We start from the raw sequence: 23,680 nt of genomic DNA, 5'->3' as shown, positions 1-23,680 counted from the left end.
ACAAAATATTAGCCAGGCGTGGTGGTGGGCGCTTGTAGTCCCAGCTACTCGGGAGGCTGAGGCAGGAGAATGGCATAAATAAACCTGGGAGGCGGAGCTTGCAGTGAGGGGAGATCTCGCCACTGCACTCCAGCCTGGGCGACAGAGCGAGACTCGGTCTCAAATAAATAAGTAAATAAAAACAAAGAAAAGTTTCCAGTACTTTAGCAATATATTATTGAAAAATAGTAATCTTAGCAGAAAGAATATGACTATAAATTAACTCCTTTCAAATATTTTAAATTTGAACATACGGAAAGGCATTTTATGTTTCTGGCAAGGAAGCCTCAGCATCAAAAAGCCATCAGTCTTCCTCAAGTTAGTCCATACATGTAACATGATCCTAACAAAAACAGCAACAGGATTCTAGACAAGTTAATCCAACAGTGAGCAATGAGCAACACGAGCCAGATTAAATTCTGAAAAGGAGTATTAGGAAATAAAAAATGTTTTATATCTACAATAATTAAGATTGCATAGTACTGATGCATGAGTAGACAGGTAAATCCAAGAAATAGAAAAAAGGAAAGTCCACAGACTGAAGAGTATGTGGAAATTTGATTTTTTATAAGATTGATATTTCAAAAAAAATGACGTGTTCACTAAATGTTATAAGAAGAATTGAGTAGCCATTCGGAAATAAAAATGTTGGCTCCATACCTAACATCTTATATTAGAATAAATTCTAAAGGATTACAGACAAAATGGTGAATAATGAAACCCTAAAAGTCAATGAAAAAAACAGTACCTTTTTTTGTTATCTTACAGTGGGAAAGGCCTTTAACTGTGAAATAAAATCCAGAAGCCATAAAATAAAAGATTGATTATATGACTACATAAAAAAATCAGTGCAACTCAATAAAAAATTAGAAGCAACAAATTAGAAGTCAAAAGATAAAGGAGAAATTAGGAGAAAACATTTCAACTCATTTCACAGACAAAGGGCCAACAATTAAACAGAAAAAAGTATTTGACCACAGGTCACAGAAAATAAAACATAAACAAATGAAAAGATGTTCAACTTCAGGCAAAATGAGAAATAAACAAAAACCAAAAAACAAACAAACAAAACACTATACAAGAAAATATTTTCCACCTATCAGATTGGTAAAATTTAAAAAGACTAAGGGTACAGTTTGGTAGTTAGGGTATAAGTAACTAGGCATTCCTGTGTGTTGCTGGTGGGAGTGTAAACTGCTATAATCTTTATGGAAGTCAGTTTAGGAATAATTTTCAAAATTGCAAATATACATCTTTGACAGAGCAATTTCATATACGAGATTTTTCCCATATTGATATAGTTGTATATGTACAAAATAACTTGTGTTTAAGATCATTCATTGTCACACTGAAGGAACAGTAATAAGTAATAAGACTGAAAGCAACTGAATTTCTACCAGTAAGCACTGGTAGAAATATACAGGTTGAATATCCCTAACCCCAAAATCCAAAATCCAAAATGCTCCAAAATGTGACACATTTGAATGCTGACATGACGCTCAAAGGAGATGCTTACTGGAACTTTTCAGATTTGGGGTTTTTGGATTAGGGATGCTGAACTGGTATAACGCAAATATCCAAAAATACTAAAACATTCCGAAATTCAAAACACTTCTGGGCCGGGCGCGGTGGCTCAAGCCTGTAATCCCAGCACTTGGGAGGCCGAGACGGGCGGATCACGAGGTCAGGAGATCGAGACCATCCTGGCGAATACTGTGAAACCCCGTCTCTACTAAAAAATACAAAAAACTAGCCGGGCGAGGTGGCGGGCGTCTGTAGTCCCAGCTACTCGGGAGGCTGAGGCAGGAGAATGGCGTGAACCCGGGAGGCGGAGTTTGCAGTGAGCTGAGATCCGGCCACTGCACTCCAGCCCCGGCGACAGAGCAAGACTCCGTCTCAAAAAAAAAAAAAAAAAAAAAAAAACACTTCTGGCCCCAAGCATTCTGGATGAGGAATACTCAATCTGTACCATGCCACATACATACAATGATATATCTATAGCTACAGAAAACATAAAGAGGGGACTTTTTATGTTCTGAAATGGAATGAGTTTCAAGATATAATAGTAAATGAAAAAAGCAAATTCTACCATTCATATAAAAAAAGTGTGGGGAAGAAGATATAATTAGGCAATGTTTGTGAACCTATAAAGAGCGGCCATGGGGGTACCAAGAACCTGAATGTTAGTATCATTTGGCTCTGGGGGTGGGGCTACCGCAGGGATTCTACTGTAGTGGGAAGTCTGGGAATAAAGGGAGATTTTTTGTGATATATCATTTGGTACTTTTGGAATTTCATGTCAGGTGATTATAAAACCTATTCATAATATAAAAATTTAGCTTTTAAAATGGAAATGATGAAAAAATAGGTAATGACTATAGGTATGTAATAGTGTGGTATTGTGGGTGATTTTTTTGGGTCATTTTTCATTTTTAGTAACTGTTGGTATTATTTTGCTAATCATGACATTCCTCATGAGGAAGACAATGAGAATGACCCAAAGGCTATTGTTCTCAAAGGAGTGATGCGTGGCTAAAGGCAAACATCATGAAGGCGTTACCCCACCCTTCCTGCAGATGAAAGATCAAACCCTTACCCATCAGATCCTGGTCTGGAAGGAGCATTGTCAGATGAGTTTGAAGAGGTGGAAACCACAGAGGACGTGACTGAGGTGATGGACAGCCTCCGCAGAGTGGAAGACATGATGTAGGGCAGCACAACAGACCCCGTGCGGCTTTGCTTCCTCTCCCTCAAGTTGGGTGGCTGAAAACATATGACTCCACATGGTTAGCGGGCCTGGCATCCAGCCCCTGTGAACTTGCCCAGCTGCCCTGTTTGCTTGTGGCTAACCAGTACCCATCTGTATTGGCTGGCACCCCATTCTGACTGGTTGGTGCCTGTGCTGCCTCTATTGTTAAATATTGCACATACTGATATTGTTAGCTATAGGTACAACTTAGATTAAACCTCCCTGATTCTAAGACTAGAGACAAAGTTGTCATAATTTTCTGCTACCTACATGAGAAAGGAAAAAATTAAGATGTGCTTCACACTCTTCAATAAATAGCAAAACCTTCCGTCTGCTTCCCCAGCTTAACTTCTTTCAGTCTTTTAAAACATGGAATATTGGGGTAAGAGAAAATTTTTAGATTGACACTGTAGATGTGCAGCTTAACCTGGTGAATCCTACATTCTCTAGAAATGTCACCAGTAGGATTACCCCTAGATGCCACCATATGAAACTGACTCACTAATATTGGCCTAATTCTAACAATGACTAAGCTCATTAAATCCAAGACATAGTCTTTGCTGTCTAGGAATGTGTGTGCAAAAGACAAATGCTCCTAGAAAAACTCTTAAGTAGCAGCAGGTTAGGAGGCACAATCTTAGGAAGATGGCAGGACTGAACACTTAATGGCTGAAAGACACGGTCAAAAAGATACCCTGGAGGAAACTGTACTGAAGGTTGGCAGACAGGAATAGGGGAGAAAAGAACATGAGAAGAAACTCAGAGCTTTGGTTTGAGGAAATAATGTGAAAATAAGGGGTTTAAGAATAAGACCATGAAAGGGCTGGGCATGCTGGCTTACACCTGTAATCCTGGCATTTTGGGAGGCTGAGGCAGGAGGATCGCTTGAGTCCAGGAGTTGGAGGCCAGCCTGGGCAACATAGCGAGACCTTATCTCTACAAAAAAGTTTTAAAAATTAGCTGGGTGTGGGCCGCACCCAGTGGCTCACACCTGTAATCCCAGCACTTTGGGAGGCCGAGGCACGCAGATCACGAGGTCAGGAGATTGAGACCATCCTGGCTAACACGGTGAAACCCCATCTCTACTAAAAATACAAAAAATTAGCCAGGCATGGTGACGGGCACCTGTAGTCTCAGCTACTCGGAAGGCTGAGGCAGGAGAATGGCGTGAACCTGGGAGGCGGAGCTTGCAGTGAGCTGAGATCGTGCCACTGCACTCCAGCCTGGGTGACAGAGCAAGACTCCGTCTCAAAAAAATAAATAAATAAATAAAAAATAAAAATTAGCTGGCTGTGGTGGAGCACACCTGTAGTTCCAGCTACTCAGGAGGCTGAGGTGGGAGGATGGCTTGAGCCTGGGAAGTGAAGCCTGCAGTGAGCTGTGATCATGCACTGCACTTCAGCCTGGGTGACAAAGGGAGATCCTGTCTCAAAAAGAAAAACAAAACAAAAAGAATAAGACCATTAAAGAGAACAGGATGAATTCAAAGAAAAAAATGCAGATAAGTAAAGCTAGAATGTATTACACCATTACCCGCTGGAGAGAAAAGGTTAGTACGTGCACTATCCACTGAACTGCTCAGGAGGAGAAAAGAAAATTGCAGCTGTGAGGAACTCGTCAAAAACAATTATGAAAGCAGCTACATACATATGAAATGTAATTCACAATTCCTTCTTCCCTTCAAAGGCGGGAAAACCGTACACTTTTCATCAAAATAGATACTATTTCTAAGATTAGGAAAAAATATAAGAATTTGGCCAGACAGGACAAAACTAACCAGTGTCTAGGATTCAGAAAACTTTGGGTTATTTTGGTTTTTTTGTTTGTTTGTTTGTTTTGAGATAGAGTCTCGCTCTTTCGCCCAGGCTGGAGTGTACTGCTGTGATCTCGGCTCACTGAAATCTCCCCCTCCTGGGTACAAGCAATTATCTTGCATCAGCCTCCTGAGTAGCTGGGACTACAGGTGCCCGCCATTACGCCCAGCTAATTTTTTTTGTATTTTTAGTCGAGATGGGGTTCCACCATGTTGGCCAGGCTGGTCTCGAACTCGCGACCGCAAGCGATCAGCCCTCCTTGGCCTCCCAAAGTGCTGGGATTACAGCCGTGAGCCACTGCACCTGGCCTGATTTCTAGTACAGTGGTTCTCAAAGTGTTGTCCCCAGACCAGCGGCATCAATATCACCTGGGAACTTCTCAGAATTACAAATACTTGGGCCCCACCCCCAGATCTATGGAATCAAAAACTCCGGGGTTATGATGGCTCAGCCATCTGTATTTTCACAATCCCTCTGGGTGGTTGTGATAGTTGTTCAAGTTGGAGAACCTCTGTCCAGCACAAGGACTGTTCAAGGTCACCAAGAGGGGAACACGCTCTCTCCCACCAGCCTCACTATTTCCATGTCATAGCTGAGATATTACAACTCATTTGGCATCTGAAAAACGAGTCAGTGTCATAAAAGGTCACGGAGCCTAGAAAAAGGTGTGAAGGCCACTTAGATCATGCTTACCAGTGTTATAACCCCATAGTGCTTTTCTACTTTCTCCTTGAGTTCCCGGAAGCAAGAAGACAACCGGTCATGCAGCGGCTTCAGCTGCTCTGTCAGTTTCTCCCCATGGATGCGGATCCCTTCCGTTAGCAGAGGCATCTGGAAACAAGGGCAAAAAAGGAGTGAAACGTGCCTCAGGAAGAGGGATTGTTTTGATTTAGTTGGGGAAGGGAAGGATGGGGTGGAAAGGTAAACTGGTAGACATAGTATTGGATAAGAGGAAGGTCACTTCTCAGTGTAGGGCTTCTGGACTGGATGGACTTTGGTCAATGATGTGAGAAAATGTGCACACCAAGAATACAGGTTAGCCCTAAACTGGGGAAGGGCTGTGGGATGAGGCAAATCTAACAGAGCCCTGGGGCACTTCTGTGGATGAGCAACTGATAAGTTTAAGTCTCAGACCAAATTTTGTAGTGATGCTTTCTACCACTGCCCACTGAAGTCTTGAGAAAAAAAATGAGGCCCACATCTCTTAACTGGAAATGCTTGCCAGGAAACCAATGGAATTTTTTTTTTTTTTTTTTTTTTTGAGATGGAGTCTCGCTCTGTTGCCCATGCTGGAGTGCTGTGGCATGATCTCGGCTCACTGCAACCTCTGCCTCCTGGGTTCAAATGATTCTCCTGCCTCAGCCTCCCGAGTAGCTGGGATTACAGGCATATACCACCGTGCCTGGCTAATTTTGTATTTTTAGTAGAGATGTGGTTTCATTATGTTGGCCAGGTTGGTCTGAAATTCCTGACCTCAGGTGATCCACCCACTTCGGCCTCCCAAAGTGCTGGGATTACAGGCATGAGCCACTGTGCCCGGGGCCCCAACTGATGAACTTTGATCTCAGCTTTAAGAGGGCTCCGTCAACCCTGGGCAGTTTAACTGCTGGCCAAGGAAACAAATACATAGATAGGTGGGGGTTCCACAATGGTTAAAAAGGAAAGACAAGTAACGCTGAGTGGGCTTGTAGACGTAAGCCCTGGAGAATAAAGGGTGTCCTACACTGTGCCCTCCCCAGGAGTGTAGAGGAAACATGTCCTATACCTGTAATGCTATTAGTCGCTTTAGCAGCTCAACCTTCTCCTGGTCTTCAGGATGCTCCTGCAAGTACTTTTCTGTAAAGAAAGCCTAAAAGCAGAACATATGCAAGTATTAATTAGAACACATTCCTATCTGTGCAGGAAAGCCTGGAAGGGTGAAACATGTGTCCTGTGCTGAAGAACCAGGTGTATCTAACTAAAAATGCATCCCTTTCCTGGGATAGCGCTTATACTACGTTGGGCAATGCAAAAAAGTATGTGCTATTGTGTGGTCTTTCCTTTATTAGCAAATTCTTAGCAAGACTACATTCTTGACAGTCACCAGCCCACCACACACACACACACACACACACCACACACACACACACATCAAATAATCATCATCAACAAAGCAAAATGTCATTCATTAAAATAACTTTCCCAAAGAACAAAGCAAAGGTGAAATGGCAATATCTCAAGGCTAACCATTAAATTAAGTGCACAGATAGTATAAGGGAAAGAGTAAAAAGTTTAAAAACAGGAGATGGAGGTGACAGGTTTTCTGCTCTTCCGTGATATTGGCTGTATTACGCTTTTTTCCTATATTAAGTGAAAGTTAATATCTGCACTTTCTTACTAATCCCCTATCCCAAACGCTATTTTAAAAAGAAAGTGAGATATAGATGTGAAGACATTTCAAAAATATTAAATTCTGGTTGCCCTTATTAGTACATATCAGCACCATTCTCATCAGTAAACACTCAAGACCCCCCAGCTAAGTCCCTATAACAGGTAAATAAGACCTCAACTTAAATTCCAAACACAGGCCTTATATAGGGTACTGTTTTAAAGATAGAATTCATCAGGAAAGAGAAACAGAAGTTCGCAGCAAACGTTTCCAACAGGGTCGAAAATAGGAGTGACATATTTTCTTCCCAGACCTTAACATTCATTTCTGAAAGTGCTTTCAAAGACCAGCCTTCAGACTCCCCTTCAGTCTTCTGCGTTAATGCCATGAAAGCCAAACCTTCCATTATATAAAACCAAGAGCTCCTGGAACGACACGACAGACTTACAAAAGTGAATGGCCCATTTTGGGTGGCAAAGAAAGTATGTGCAAAGCCTACCTTGCAAGCAGACATCAAGGGTTGACTTATGTCCCCCCAAACTTCCTATGTTGAAGTCCTAATGCCTGGTACCTCAGAATGTGACCCTATTTGGAAGCAGGGCTGTTGCAGATTTAATGAGTTAAGAGAAGGTCATACATACTGGAGTAGGATGGGCCCTTAAGCCCATATGACTGATGTCCTTATAAAAAGGGGAAATTTGGAGACAGAAGTGCAAACACTGGGAGAACACTATGTGAAGAGATGCAAGAAGATGGCCATCGACAAGCCACGCAGGAGCAGCCTCAAGTCATGGAGCACCAAGAAGACACCAGGAGCCAGGAAGAGAGACATGGAACGTTCTTTCACACATCCTTGGAAGGAACCAACACTGTGACATCTTGATTTCAGACTTCTTGCTCATAGAACAGTGAAACAAGAAGTTTTTGTTGTTTTAAGCCACCCAGTTTGGAGAACTTTGTTACAGCAGCCCTAGCAAACTAATACAACAGTGAATATGAATATACATGGAACAATTATCACAAAAAGAAGCATGACCATATAATACATTAGCAAAACAGCTCGTTCTAGCCAGGATCGTATTCAGAGGGACTGTCAGCAAAAATGAAAAAGGAGTATTTACTTAAGTTTTCACTGACTTTTACCTTTCAAATACAAGCACTTGAAATTTTTGAAAGTTATAACTTTTTTTTTTTTTGGCTAAATGGTAGAATACATGGAAGTTCCCAAAGTATTCGTTAGATCAGGGAACACTGGAGCAGAGTGCCTGAAATTCATTTTTCTAGCAGAGTTCTGCCTCAGAACAGAAAGAGGAGATAAATTACAGCACACAGCTCCTTTGCTCTTATCACTTTGGTGATGAATAAAGAGCTGGATTAGAATAGTTCACCTACACCAAATATGTAATGATGGGCTTCCCAACTGATTGTAATACATCATGGTGATTAACGAGTTTACCTTTTTCTTACGTTTAGCAATGTGCAGTCATACATATTAACTAAATGAATACATTAGTATTTTAAGCCAAAGGTCCTGAAATGTATGTACATATGTATGTATTTATCCTTGCTTTTTGTTCATTTTAATTAGAATGCTGTTACACTGGAAAAACTTCATATGACATTATGTATCATTCACAGATATTGGCGTATATAAATCTGTGATTGGGGGTATTCTGTAAAAATTAATACTTGGAAAAAATATACGAAGATTAGTACCAAAGAGTACATATGAAAAAGTACACACTGAAAGCATCACAGTAATTAAAAAGTATTGTATATTAGATCCTATTTTTATATGGACTGCCATTGTAACACTGGATATTATTACGGCTCCTAACATGGACAAACTAGAATTTGTCTCTGCTGTTGAGTCTTTCCCAGCTGCTGAATATAATAAGGCTAGAGAAGGCTGAGAGGCTGAGAAAACGGACAAGAAAGAAGATGATTATAGTGGCAGCCACAGAGCATAGACGTCACCATCCATGAAGAACATTCCAATTACACTGTCTGCTTCAAGTAGGCAGGAGGAGGCAGGAAGAAAACCAACACTGGTGAAGCCTCAACTCTATGCCAAGCACTGTCTGATGTTTCTTCTATACAGGAGGTCTCCCTTAATCTTCCCATCCATCCTGTGATCTATCTTGTAAGTCAGGCATTTTCCTTTTCTTTTCTTTTCCTTTTTTTTTTTTAAGATGGAGTGTTGTTCTGTCGCCCAGGCTTGGAGTTCAGTGGTGCAATCTTGGTTCACTGCAGCCTCCGCCTCCCGGGTTCAAGCAATTCTCGTGCCTCAGCCTCTCCAGTACCTGAGATTACAGGCGCCCGCCATCATGCCCAGCTAATTTTTAAAAATATTTTTATTAGAGACAGGGTTTCGCCAAGTTTGCCAGGCTGGTCTTGATCTCCTGGCCTCAGGTGATTCTCCTGCCTCGGCTTCCCAAAGTGCTGGGATTACAGGCATGAGCCAATGTGCCTGGCCAAGTTAGGCATTCTTCTCACTTTGCAGACATACGGAGCTCAGAGAGGTGAAGCATGTTGGCAGGAGCACACAGTGGCCAATGGGAAGCCAGAATTGAGTCCTGGGAGCAACTAAGTGCAAAGTTCCTGCTCTTCCCAGGACACACACACACACACACACACACGGACACAAGAGTGCCACACAGTTAATGGCGCTCACCCTTCCCCTCTGGCTCCTTTAATTTCTACCCAGTCTCCAGGCGGCTCCACAGGGGTGTCCTTGCCAAATGGTGATTTAGATCCAAATAGTTTATATTCAAAAAATATTTAGCCACTGAAAACATAACACAGCAATGAAAAATTCTGCCACCATTATACTTAACATACACTGAATCCATGATGTGTATTTTAAATGCTGTTACATCCTAAACCTATGCCATGGATTAAATTGTGCTGAGTACTGCTTTCATGTCTCAACTAAGAACACTTAGTTGAACTAATTTAATTGTAGAGTCAGGGCCATCAGTTGTTCACACAACCTCTGGCACGCCAGGTCAGGCGGGGCTCCTAGAAGCTAACTCTGCCGCCCAGGCTGGAGTGCAGTGGCCCAATCTCTGCTTACTGCAACCTTTGCCTCCAGGGTTAAAAGTGATTCTCGTGCCTCAGCCTCCTGAGCAGCTCGGACTACGGGCGCATACCACCATGCCTGGCTAATTTTTGTATTTTTGGTAGAGACGGGGTATCACCATGTTGGCCAAGATGGTCTTGAGCTCCTGACCTCAAGTGATGCACTCACCTCGGCCTCCCTAAGTCCTGGGATTACAGGTGTGAAGCACTGGGTCTGGCCCCTAGAAGCTAACTCTAAAGAGAGTGTGGCTCTGCCATCCCCAGAGATGCTGCTCCATTTCCAGTGCATCCTGGGTTCCAGGGTCTACCCATTAGCATGTATAACCCTCAGGGGAGACAGAATAACAGGTGCTTTGACCAGAGGCATGTTGGGTTTTTTTCTGTGACACTTTACTAGGCAATGTACTATACCAGCTGGGTTGCAGATAGTCTCTAAGAAGTCAGGGACAACTGTTTCATTCACTTTACTTGCCAGAAGGGAAAGTGAACATTTCTTAGAGCAGCTGTAGGAAATGAATTTGTTGGTGGCAGATGGCACAGAGGAAGGCACACAGACACGCAGGTCTGTGAATCCCTAGGGGTTCTGGGACCAAGCGAACCTTTTCATAGTTGGAGAAGCCCCCCATGACCGCCGGGTCCACGATGCCACTGAGCAGCATGGAGAGGGGGTGCACAGAGAGGGACCGGTCCCAGGCGTGCTGCTGAACACAGTTGCTGATCCTTTCATTGGTCAGCTCCATGGTTTCGATGGCATTCTCCAGAGGACTGATCTCCTCCTGAGTGACAGAGCACATGGGAGAAAAAGGACACTTGTCAGCTCCAAGTAAAGAGTGAAAAAAGTTTAACTCTTCCCTTGAAGAGGTATAAAATATCCACAAGCTACAGAAAAGGGAAGATTTGCTTGTCAAGGTTAGTCTTATAGCAGGGGTCCCAAAATCCCAGGCCAGTATCCGTCCGTGGCCTATTAGGAAACGGGCCACACAACCAGAGGTGAGCGGCAGGTAAGTGAGGGAAGCCTCATCTGTATTTACAGCCATTCCCCATCACTCGCATTACAACCTGAGCTCCGCCTGCTGTCAGATCAGTGGTGGTATTAGATTTTCATAGCAGTGCAAACTCTATCACGAACTGCACGTGCGAGGGCTCTAACTAGGTTGCACCCATCTTATGAGAATCTAATGCCTGATGATCTGTCACTGTCTCCCATCACCTCTAGAAGGGACTCTCTAGTTGCGGGAAAACAAGTTCAGAGCTCCCACTGATTCCACATGATAATTATTTCATTATGTATTACAATATACTAATAATACAAATACAGTGCACAATAAATGTAATGTGCTTGAATCATCCCCAAACCATCCCCTATCCCCCAATACCCCCGACCTTCCCACCCCAGGTCCACAGAAAAATTGTCTTCCAGGAAAGCAGTCCCTGTGTCAAAAAGATTGGGGACTGCTAGCTTATAAGGACACCACCATTTTTTGGAATAGTGGTAAGATACAAAATAAGTTATTTAAAATCTCCTTACAAAGTACAATGATGACTTAAACATGGGAGCTATGGTAATGATTATTCCATGGATGAAATGTCTACAGAATATTTGAGAAGAAAAGAACTGGACCTGTAGTAAGAATCATTTCCTAGGCAACACTTCCTTGGAGACTTTTGAGAAGATCCATAAGAGAATAGCAGGATATCAGATCTGAGTCACTTCTGCACCACCAAGAATGTCCACTGGCAAAATGTTTGATGCTTCCTCCATGAAAGGAGGTAAGTGATCTTGAAGGCCATGGATTCAGACCATACATAATCTTAGTATGAATTCTATGGTTATCAGAAGTCAGAAATAATCGGATGTATTAGAATATACAGGCTGAATTTTGAATGAAAAGAAAATGAGACACAATACAGATTCAGAGAGTTCTTCCTATGGAAATGTCTACAAAATCAGGTTTCAAAAAAAAAAAAATCTCCTCTTCATTTTACCTATTATCAGTCAACATGACCTCCTATTCCAGACTTGATTCCAAAAGTCTCCATCCAGAAATCATATCCATAACTGAGTAATAATGTCTAAATTTTTTTTCTTTTAGAGACAGGGTGTCACTCAGTTGACCAGACTGGAGTGCAGCAGTGCAACTATTCATAGCTCACTGCAACCTCCAACTCCTGGGCTCAAGCCATCTTCTTGCCTCAGCCTCCCAAGTAGCTAGGATGACAGGCACATGCCACCACACACAGCTATTCTTTTTGTAGAGGTGGGGGTCTTGCTATATTGGCCAGGGTGGTCTTGGACTCCTGAGCTCAAGTGATCCTCCCACCATGGCCTCCCAAAGTTCAGGGATTACAGGCATGAGCCACTATACCTGGCCATGACTTACAACACATTGAACTTCAGTTCAGATTTGTTCAAGAAACATTTCTTGAACACCTACTTTAGGCTAAGTGTCATGCTATGCACTACAGATACAAAAGTGATTAAGATGTATGTACTTCATGGCTTGGAGGAGCTGATGGTGTTAGTGGGGTCTCAGGACATGTAAACATGGTAGGTTAGAAACACGCCCAGGGTGCCACAGGGGACAGACAACAGGTAGGTCACCCAATTTGGTTGTTCCAGAGATGGATTCATTGAGAAGCTGGTGCCTAAACCGAACCTTGATGGGAGTTATTTAGGTGCAGAAATTGCAAGAGTGTGTTTCAGGCAGAGAAAACGATCCAATGTCATGGAGGACTGAAATTAGCATGGGATGAGCAGTACGGTTCCAATAGATTGCCTAGGAGATGGGGCAGAAGAGTTAGGCCATGTGTGTGTGTGCTAAGGAGGGCAGGCTTTATATTCCAGGTACTTGGGGCCATGGAAGGGCTTTAAGCATGAGAATGGATGAAATGGTGAGATTTCCTTAATGGAATTCCCACTGAGGCAGTGAGGTAACTGGATCTGAGAAGGCCATGCACGGCAGGCCGGCCAATGAGGAGGTAGGAAATAAAACAGATTTAATCAATACTAAACAGGTAAAATAGCAGCTTTTGGGAGAGATGAAGAGGGAGGAGTCTAGGGTGATTGGGGATGTGATTAGCGGAGAATAAAAGACGAGAACAGGCTTTGGGAGGGAAGATGTAATTGACAGGAAACTCCAAGCGGCATTCCAAAAGTGTTTCTGGGTGCTGGCAGGATCGCTGAGCAGACACCACTCCTCTGGACATAAAAGAGTCATTCACTGTGAGTGACCTTTAGGGCTGGTGTTGTCACATCAGTTTTACAAAGGAGCTCTATTATAGAAGCATGCCTTTTATTTCTCTTTTGAAAAACAAAGTTGGCCAGAGGAGGTTGGCCAAGCTGGTGTGAACTGCAGAGAGAATTCAACAAAGACTGTTATTATATTTGGAGACAGAAAGTTTTTTTCCAAGTGCCAATTTCAAATGACTCACTGTTGAAATCTGTTTGACTTCAAACCACTTGAGAATCCCAGGAAAGGTATATGCAGTCGTATATGTGGTCCGTTCAATCCACATCGTCTGGTGGCAAGAAGGAAAACATGAAATGTTGGTTAATTCCCAGGAGGAAAACATGAACTGCTGGTCAATTCCCAGGAGGAAAACATGAAATGTTGATCAATTCCCAGGAGGAAAACATGAAATGTTCGTCAATTCCCAGGGAAAACAGCAAAACTCCCTGGTTCAGTTAAGTGAGATTCTATTCTCAAATGCCTTGCAGGGAATGAGCCAAATTTTCTCATAAAATTCAAGGATTCTGGATGTTTAAAGCTGAAAGGGATAATCTACTTGGGATTTCTCATCCTACAGAGGGAAATGTGAGGTCTAGAGAGGTACGACTAGCCCAAGGTCATTATAAGCAGCAGGCCCAGGAAAAGTCCAGATTCTGGACTCCTAGTCAAGCATTTTCCATGGAGATGACAGCTGGCTGTCTAGGTAATTAGCACTTGCTGTCTAGGTAATTAGCAGGTAAAGCCTCTACTCCCAGGGGTGCCATCGTTTCTCCTGTGGAAGCTGGTTAGGTAGGTGGAAGACCTCCACCTGGGATGCCAATTTTACCTTTTTTTTTTGAGACAGAGTTTCGCTGTCACCCATGCTGGAGTGCAGTGGCGCGATCTCAGCTCACTGCAACCTCCGCCTCCCGGGTTCAAGCAATTCTCCTGCCTCAGCCTCCCGAGTAGCTGGGACTACAGGTGCATGCCACCATGCCTGGCTAATTTTTTGTATTTTTAGTAGAGATGAGGTTTCACTGTGTTAGCCAGGATAGTCTCGATCTCCTGACTTCGTGATCCGCCGGCCTCGGCCTCTCAAAATGCTGGGATTACAGGTGTGAGCCACTGTGCTCAGCCCATCAATTTTACCTCTTAAAGGACAAAAGGGGTGAACTCACAGCAAATTCATTGTCTGGATCCTTTTCTCCTTTCCGGAACGGCCGGGAGTATCTGAACTGCTGCACTTCATTGGCTCTGTAGTAGCTGGAGAAGGACAAAGCAATGCTGTATTTTCTCTCCTAGAACAACGGCTCCTCGACTTGACTTCAACAAAATCTATAACACATCTGCCTGGTCTGAGTTTTATCCACTAAGCTATCTCATAATCAATAATGCCTCCACATGAAGGCCTGAGAAAGTGCACAATTTGATTTTATTTCACACCTTACTTTTATCTATTACTTAGGAATTTATTTCACAGCACACAATTTTATTTATTTATTTTATTTATATTTATTTATTTATTTATTCATTCATTTTGAGTCAGAGTCTCACTGCAGCCTGCACTTTCCAGGTTCAAGTGATTCTCCTACCTCAGCCTCCCGAGTAGCTGAGATTACAGGCACGCACCACCACGATCGGCTAATTTTTTTATATTTTTAGTACAGATGGGGTTTCACCATGTTGGCCAGGCTGGTCTTGAACTCCTGACCTCAAGAGATCCACCCGCCTCAGCCTCCCAAAGTCACAGCACACAATTTTAAAAGGTATATGTGGCCAGGTGTGGTGGCTCACACTGTAATCCCACCACTTCGGGAGGCAGAGGTGGGAGGATCACTTGAACTCAAGACCAGCCAACCTGGGCAGCACAGAAAGATCCCATCTAAACACACACACACACACACACACACACACACACACACACACAGCCAGGTGTGGTGGTGTATGTCCCAGCTACTTAGGAGGCTGAGGTGGGAGGGAGGGTCTCTTGAGCCCAGGAGTTTGAAGTTGCAGTGAGCTATGATCGTGCCACTGCATGCCAGCCTAGTTGACAGCAAGACCCTGTCTCTTAGTGGGCGGACTGCCTGAGCTCAGGAGTTTGAGACCAGCCTGGGCAACACGGTGAAACCCCATCTCTACTAAAATACAAAAAATTAGCCAGGTGTGGCGGCATGCGCCTGTAATCCCAGCTACTCATGAGGCTGAGGCAGGAGAATTGCTTGAACAATCATGCATGCCACTGTACTCCAGCCTGAGTGACAGAGCAAGACTCCGTCTCAAAAAAAAAGGTATATGCACTCACATACGTTTGTGATCTCATTAGTCTTTTTTTTTTTTGTTTTTTGAGACGGACTCTCACTCTGTCACCCAGGCTGGAGTGCAGTTGCCAGATCTCAGCTCACTGCAAGCTCCGTCCCCCGGGTTTACGCCATTCTCCTGCCTCAGCCTCCCGAGTAGCTGGGATTACAGGCGCCCGCCACCTCGCCCGGCTACTTTTTTGTATTTTTTTTTTAGTAGAGATGGGGTTTCACTGTATTAGCCAGGATGGTCTCGATCTCCTGACCACGTGATCCGCCCGTCTCGGCCTCCCAAAGTGCTGGGATTACAGGCTTGAGCCACCGCGCCCGGCCTAGTCTAGTTTTATAACAGTTCTATCAACACTATTAGCATCTGGCTCTTCAAGACAAGGAATGAGCCCTCCATCACTGGGGACCAGCCACTCCTCTGTGATGCTTTTGGGTGAAAAGAAAAGCTCAGGGGACTGAAACCTAGGCGTGAAATTTCTGATTTTCCTTTGCCTAAAGAAAACAAAACCCCCACATCCCCTTGTATTAGCAAGCTTTTATCTTACACTCAAAGAAGAATAGCAGTAGGTCTTGCAAACTGTAATAAATGTAAGGCTTTGGTTTTAATGTACTCTAAACAAGTGTGAGGGAGAGACAAACTTCTCTTTTTTGTAGAGACAGAGCCCCACTTTGTTGCTCAGGCTGGTCTCAAATTCCTGGCTTCAAGCAATACTCCTCCCTTGGCCTCGGAAAATGTTGGGATTACAGATGTGAGCCACTGTGCCTAGACACAGATTTTTTTTTTTTTTTTTTTTAAATGAAAAACCACTTACTTTAGGATCTGCTCCGGAACTGGTTTATCCTTGTAGCTGGGCGGCAAGCTCATCACTGGCTTTACGGTGAAGCACTGCATGTCTGGGGAACTTGTTAAGGAAAAGAGAGGGGCTGGGGCCGCGAAGTTGTCGGACACCAAAGGCCACGTTCCTCCTGCTTCATAGCCAGAAATGCCACCAGCACCAATCACTCCCTTTGACCCAAATGCCAGGACCACATTGAAAATGAAGTTCCTTTGTGTATCACCGAAATGCCTTATTCAGTGATTACAATTAATCCTAGGGTCCTTTCTTTTCTTTTCTTTTCTTTTTTTTTTTTTTTGGTCAGACATCTGGCAAACAACCCTCGCCATAGGGAAATAGACATCAATGCAATACCAGGGGACAGGTGCTTAGAAATGGATTCAAACAATTTCTTGGGACAAGTATCCCCTGAAATCACCAGACTCAGAGCCCAGGCAACAGGAATTGCTTTTATCTTTGGATCCCATCTGTTTATCCAGTGCCATAGTTGGACACAGTGCTAGGTATTTTGAATATGTTATCTCTAATACACACAACAACTCTACAAGAGGGATATTATTATTCTCTTTTCACAGATGGAGAATCTGAGGATAAGAGAGGTTAAAATCCAACATCACACAGCTGGTAAGTGGTCAAGTTAGGCTTCAAAAGCAGCTCAAGGGTAAGAGCTCCTGCTCTGATTTAATGATCGTGTCTTAGAAAGTCTTAGCTCCCCAACCCACCAGGACAGAGATACTGTTTCAAAGTCTACAACAGAATCCAGAATTCAGAATAGGAAGTCTATGTTCCACTTAAGCTCCCCATCTGGCTAGGAAGTATATTTCATATCCATCACTTGTCTATTGTCTCTCTTCTTTTGTTACGTCATCACCACCAGCTAATGCTATGAGGGTCCCAAAGATTTTACGTGGAATGGGAACCTGCATCAGAATGCTTGAGAGGATTGTCTGTCTGCAGAGAAGGGACTGTAGCGCCCATCTTCTCTGGCTTAGCTGGGGCTGTGCACAGCCATAAGAGCCTCGGGGCCATATTCCCCACAGGAAGGATACACTGCTTGGGGGAGGACTTGATGTCTTCCCCAGGAGGCGTGGTACTGGTCATCTTCTCCGCATTGGGGAACTGGGTTAGCAACCTCAGGCTGAAGTCCTCTCGCCTCTCATACTCCTTTCCCCGGTAGATGAAGATTTTATTCTGCAGGTGAGAGACAGCAAGGGAAGTCACTAAATAGGACGAGTGAAGAAGCAACTGGAGTTCCGGGTACTGAGGGAGCCATTGCGCTCCCCAGCCAAGGTTCAATCCACACCATCAAGTTCTCATTGAATATCTAGTCTGTGCCTGACAGCAACTGTCATATCTTATAAGAGCTGCGGTTTATTTGAGAAGTTAAATCACAGGCATAAGAAATACTTAGCCCAGTGCTGCTTCTGGTGTGGCCCCAAGAACCATGGCCAGTCTGCAAACAGTCTGGACCCATCTGCAAGGAAATAAGGAACTTGTGCCCTCATGTAAATCAATGACATCACTAAGCATGCTGATATTTTCATGGCAAGACATTCTCAGGGAAGGAAGGAAGTGCATTAATTTACATTGAGGTATAAACTATTGATCTCATCACAATCCAGTAACTGTTTGTGGACCAGCACTTAAACAGCACTGCCTAAGAGAATGAGGAGAAGCGTCTTCTGGCACAGAAACAGAGTCACAGAGAACAGAGGCAATGTACCACAGTCCCCAGCCAATCCTGAAAGTGATAGAAAATCACCGCATTAAATACTATTTTCTCCACTCTAGACTGTAAATATAATCTCTTTAATCAAATTTTTTTCCCAAAGAGATTTCCTAGGCCGCAGGTATGGGAGTAATTTGTCTCACAGGTGTGACTGCCTGGGCAAGTGCAAACATAGCCATGTTTGAAATGAGCAGTTTGCACTGGTAGCCCACACATGATTCATTTTTAACCAAGGCCTGGGCCTAGGTTGTCTTGTAAAATGTCTTTGAAACTCACTTGTACATTCATACAACAAATATGTGTTGCGCAAACAGAAGATCAGTCAGACAACAGGAATACAATGGCGATCCTGCTCTCACAGAATTACCTTCTAGAGGAGAGAATAAAAAAGAAGCAAGTAAATAAATAAGTAAACCTGATAGTGTAAGTACCGTGAAGGCAATTACACTTTTCAGGCAAATACTGAATGAAGGGAGTAAAAACTACTGGATCTTTTGGAATACATGATAAAACTTTTCCAAGCTAGGAAAAATCTATGGGACTCAAGCCTGTTGATATCCCATCATTCAGGCGAAACAATGGTGGGCAAAGGATCAGAGTGTAATACAACGCTAGTTGTATGATGCAGACGATAACTAGAAAAGGAATCAAAGCAGGTCAGGAAGAATTAGCTTGGCTGGAAAGAGAAGGCTTCAAAGCAGACACCGGCCTTAGATAGGCATAGACAGATGAATGGGAAAAGGAAGTGTAAAGAGAAGGAGTGAGAAGGGCCAGGCGGGTACGTGGAAAGGGTCAGGCCCAGGGGCGGAAAGCAGAGTACGGGGAGAAGACATGAGCCTGGCCTGGAAGAATGAGCCAGAATATGAATGATCTCGCATGGCAGGCAGAGGTTTCAAAGACTCGGAATGTTCACTGGAGGTTCTGGAAGGCGGGAGCCGCATGATGAAAGAAATGTAGACAACGTAAGCCAACGGTGGCATCTATGCCCAACTGAAGGCTCAGAGGCTGGACTGCGCAGGAGAAGGAAAAGGAACAGCAGGAGAGGGAGAAGGAAAAGGAACAGCAGGAGAGGGAGAAGGAAAAGGAACAGCAGGAGAGGGAGAAGTAACAGCATTCAGTGTTTGTCTCTTTGGTGTTGGGAGAAGGGCGAGGAAGACAGGGGAGTTGATGCTGATTCAAAGATCACTGGTTTTGAGCCTGGGCAACACAGTGAGACCCCACATCTAAGAAAAAATAAAAACATTAGCTAGGCGTGGTGGTGAACACCTGTAACCCCACCTCCTCAGGAGGCTGAGGCAGGAGAACTGCTCGAGCCCGGGAGGTCGAGGCTGCAGGCAGCTGTGATTACATCACTGCATTTCAGCCTGGATGACAGAGCGAGACTCCGTTTCTTAAAAAAAAAAAAAAAAAGTCAGTGGTCTTGGAGTAGGAAGAACAGTGGTACCCTTGACAGAAACAAGAGAGATAAAGAAATCTCACCTGGTTGGAAGTAGAGGATGACGTAATTTTATATATTCTGAATTTGGGGAAATATCCCATAGAAGAGAATGGCACTGACGTTATATACACTCATAAAGATTTTATATTCTACCGTAAATACGCTTCGAGGTATGTTAACATCTATAAACTACCTTACAGTTTATAAAGCACTCCTATATGCTATTTACTTAATTCTCAAAACTTTCCTGTGATGTAGGCATTATTTTTCTAAATTACGGATCAGAAAACCAAGACTCAGTGATTACGTGATTTCACCAAAATCAGACACTCGCTCAGCAGGTGATTTAGACTAGAATGCTTCTGACTTAAAGTCTGGTGTTCTTGATTTCACAGAATCACTGCTGTCTCTGTGGTCACATTTCTGATTTCATGCAACACACAGGCATATGTAACGGATGTGGCAGGGGTTGTTCTTTTATGTTGACCTGGATTAAAGCAGAGCTAACACTAGACCCTGCTGCATTTTTACCCTACACTCTATTTTTTATTTTATTTATTTATTTATTTATTTATTTTTGAGACAGGGTCTCACTCTATCATCCAGGCTGGAGTGCAGCGGCTTGATCACAGCTCACTGCAGCTTCTAATTCCAATCCTCAAGCAATCCTCCTGCCTCAGCCTACTGAGTAGCCAGGACCACAGCACATGCTACCATGCCTGGCTAATTTTTAAAAAAATTTTTTGTAGAGACGGGGTCATGCTATGATGCCCAGGCTGGCCTTGAACTGCTGGTCTCAAACTCCTGGGCTCAAGCAAGCCTCCCGCCTTGGCCTACCAGTGCTGGGATTACAGGCACGAGTCACCATGGTTGGTCCCAGACCATCCACTCTTTATTCTCTTTCCTCTGCCTGGTCCATCTCATCCCCAATCACAGTTATTTTAACTCCATATAAGTAACTCACCAACTTTTATCTCTTGTCTGTAACTTTACTTGAGTTGAATTGTGCCTTTTGGATGTTCCAAATCTACCTCCCCTTGAGTACGTGCAAAACCAAACTTCTGCAAACACTTTAGAAAACTCTAGGAGATCCTCTGCTATCCGGTACCCACAGCCATCCACCCCATTCTCCTATACACCCTCTTGTACACACTACTCCAGCCTCATAGCTTTTGGACTTGCTCTTCTCAAGGTCTGGGACCCGCGCTCATCCTCTTGATAGCTGCATGGCTTATTCTTTAACTTTTTTCTGGTTTTTGCAAAAATGTCATTTTCTTTCTGAAGTCTTTCTTGTTTACCCTATTTAAAATTGCAACTCCATCCCCAACACGTGCCTCTCTAGTCCCCTTCCCTAAGTCCTTTTCTCCATGATACTTACTGAGTAACTACACTGTAGAAGGCAGTGTTCTAGGCCATCTGACATACTAAATAGTTTATTAATTTATCTCATTTTCTGATCTCTCCAAGCTGGAACATAAGCTTGATAAATTTCAAGATTCTGGTTTGTTTTGACTCTGCTCCCATGCCTATATTAGAGCCAAGTACGTGGTAGGAGTTTCATAAATATTTACTCAAGGAATAAATTCATTCTCTCCTCCGTGACTCTGGCCTTTTCCGGTCCTGCTGTCCCAGTAAATGGTTCAACTACCCCCTCCAATGATGCAGGCCAGAAGCCCAGAAATCATTCTTGACAACTCTCGCTTCCTCACCCACACAGCCCATCAATCATCAGATGGCTGTGACCTCATCTCCACCACTCTAGTCTTTCCGCTTCCCTCTAAAGCCACCACCCCCACATCCCGAGTCTAGCCTGTCATCTCTTTTCTGAACATCTGCAATGGTCTTTTAGTGGTTTATCTGCAGCACCTCCCATCCATTCTCCATGGATGACCATGGAGACCAAAGCCAGATGACCTTCCCAATACGAAAAATCTGTAGCAGCTCCCACTGCTCTTAGGATGCAGAGAGAACACGCCAGGAAACCCCAGGGCTGTGCAGGCTCTTCAGGGCTCCCCTCCTCCCTGCCGGCACCCCAGTCTCTCTGTGCCTGCCGCATTGGCCTTTCCTTCCCAGGCACTGCCCTGCTCTTGCCTGCAGCTTCCTCTGCCTGCAATGCTTATTCCTACTCCCTTTACCTGCTCCACTCCCAGCTTACCTTTCAGACTGCAGCTGAAATAGAGGTTCCCTGGAAAGACTTTATCTTATCTTGTCTTATTTGAGACAGTCTGGCTCTGTTGCCCAGGCTGGAGTGCAGGGGCACCATTTCAGCTCACTGCAACCTCTGCCTCCTGGGCTCAAGTGATTTTCCTGCCTCAGTCTCCCAAGTAGCTGGGATTACAAGTGTGAACCACTGCACCAGACCCTGATTCTTTTTTTTTTTTTAAATTAAGACATAAGCTGGGCATGGTGGCTCACGCCTATAATCCCAAAACTTTGGGAGGCCGAGGCGGGTGGAACATCTGAGGTCAGGAGTTTGAGATCAGCCTGGCCAACCTGGTGAAACCCCATCTCTACCAAAATACAGAAATGAGCCGGGCCTGGACATGCACGCCCGTAAGCCCTGCTACTTGGGAGACTGAGGCACGAGAATGGCTCGAACCCCAGAAGGCGGAGGTTGCAGTGAGCCGAGATCGCACCACTGCACTCCAGCCTGGGTGACAGAGTGAGACACTGTCTCAAAATAAATAAATAAATAAATAAAAATAAAAAACAATATTAAGACGTTATCTACATACAGTAAAATGGACCCCTTTTGGCGTAAAATTCTGTTAGTTGCGACAAACATAACCAGGACCACAATCAAGATACAGAACAGTTTCATCGCCACCAAAAATGTCCCCAGGCCCTTCCGTAGCCAACCTCCCCCGGACCAGCAACCACTGATCTATTTTCTGTCCTGATAGGAAGTGTTGCCTTGGCAAGAATTTCATATAAATAAAACCACAGAGTATGTAGCCTTTTAGGTCTAACTTCTTTTACCTAGCAAGATGCATGTGGGAACTGTGCCCGCAGTTGTCTGTGTCAGGAGCTCACTGCCTTTGGCTGCTGCAGTATTCTGTTGAGTCGAGACGCTGAAGTTTGTTTATCATATCACCAGTTCAGGGACACTTGGATTGGATCCTGTCTTTGGTGACTATGATTAAAGCTATAAATATTCCTGTACATTTTTTGTAAAAGGGTAAGTTTCTATTTCACTTGGGTAAATATTTCCTGGTTACAGATTCTTATAGCACAGGGTATCTTTCTTGGTTACAGTTTGTTTGTTTATTTATTTATTTATTTATTTTTGTGATGGAGTCTCACTCTGCCACTCAGGCTGGAGTGCAGTGGTGTGATCTTGGCTCAATGCAACCTCCACCTCCTGGGTTCAAGCAATTCCCCTGCCTCAGCCTCCTGAGTAGCTGAGATTACAGGCACGCACCACCATGCCCAGCTAATTTTTGTACTTTTAGTAGGTACAGGTTTTCAGCATGTTGGTCACACTGGTCTCGAACCCCTGACCTCAAGTGATCCGCCTGCCTCAGCCTCCCAAAGTGCTGGGATTACAGGCTTGAGCCACTGTGTCTGACATGCTGTTTAAATTTTACATTCATGTGTGATTAAAATCTCCCCTCAAGAATTTAGGTTGTAAAATCCATGAGGGTAGGGACTATGTTTGACTGTAATCAGCAAACTATTTCTAATGCCTTCTCTATACCTGGCACAGAGTAGATGCTCAATAAATATTTACTGACTGAATGAATAAACAGTGTCTCATCAGGCACTGTTAGGAATGTAAATTGCTTGCTTTATCACTTGTTTTAAAATTAGGAGAAAGTAGATGGAGAATAAATGTTTAAGCAAAGCTCAGCTCTAAAAGAAACTTTTCTTAAGAGATAAGAATTTTTGTTTATTAAACTATAAAATGAGTATCACATTATAGATGATTTTGAGATGGAAGAAAAATGCCATCCTTGTCATTATTATTATAATAAAATGTTTTATTTTGGGAGACTCTTGCAGTCTGGTTTTTGGGATACCTACTTTCAAATGAGCTCTGGCTAGAAACACAACAAACAATGAAATACATCAGTCCACACTCTTCCCCGGAGTGACCCACAGCAGCTGACCA

General features: G+C 43.7%; 1 protein-coding gene across 2 annotated transcripts in view; it reads right to left on the bottom strand.

Annotated features, from left to right (window-relative positions):
- Positions 1 to 23,680, bottom strand: part of DOCK5 (dedicator of cytokinesis 5) — a 241,877-nt gene that overhangs the window by 7,378 nt on the left and 210,819 nt on the right. For both annotated transcript variants that reach the window (XM_033228969.1, XM_033228960.1), the window contains exons 41-48: positions 17,452 to 17,593; positions 16,379 to 16,460; positions 14,439 to 14,523; positions 13,484 to 13,570; positions 10,651 to 10,827; positions 6,368 to 6,451; positions 5,296 to 5,433; positions 2,636 to 2,802 (exon numbers count right to left, since the gene is read on the bottom strand). In XM_033228969.1, the coding sequence (XP_033084860.1) occupies positions 2,636 to 2,802; positions 5,296 to 5,433; positions 6,368 to 6,451; positions 10,651 to 10,827; positions 13,484 to 13,570; positions 14,439 to 14,523; positions 16,379 to 16,460; positions 17,452 to 17,593 (962 nt within the window). The remainder of the gene's footprint in view (positions 1 to 2,635; positions 2,803 to 5,295; positions 5,434 to 6,367; positions 6,452 to 10,650; positions 10,828 to 13,483; positions 13,571 to 14,438; positions 14,524 to 16,378; positions 16,461 to 17,451; positions 17,594 to 23,680) is intronic.

Source organism: Trachypithecus francoisi, unplaced genomic scaffold (genome assembly GCF_009764315.1).
Source record: "Trachypithecus francoisi isolate TF-2019V2 unplaced genomic scaffold, Tfra_2.0 Contig01440, whole genome shotgun sequence".
NCBI classification, from domain to species: domain Eukaryota; kingdom Metazoa; phylum Chordata; class Mammalia; order Primates; family Cercopithecidae; genus Trachypithecus; species Trachypithecus francoisi.
This window is presented reverse-complemented; position numbering and strand designations above follow the sequence as displayed.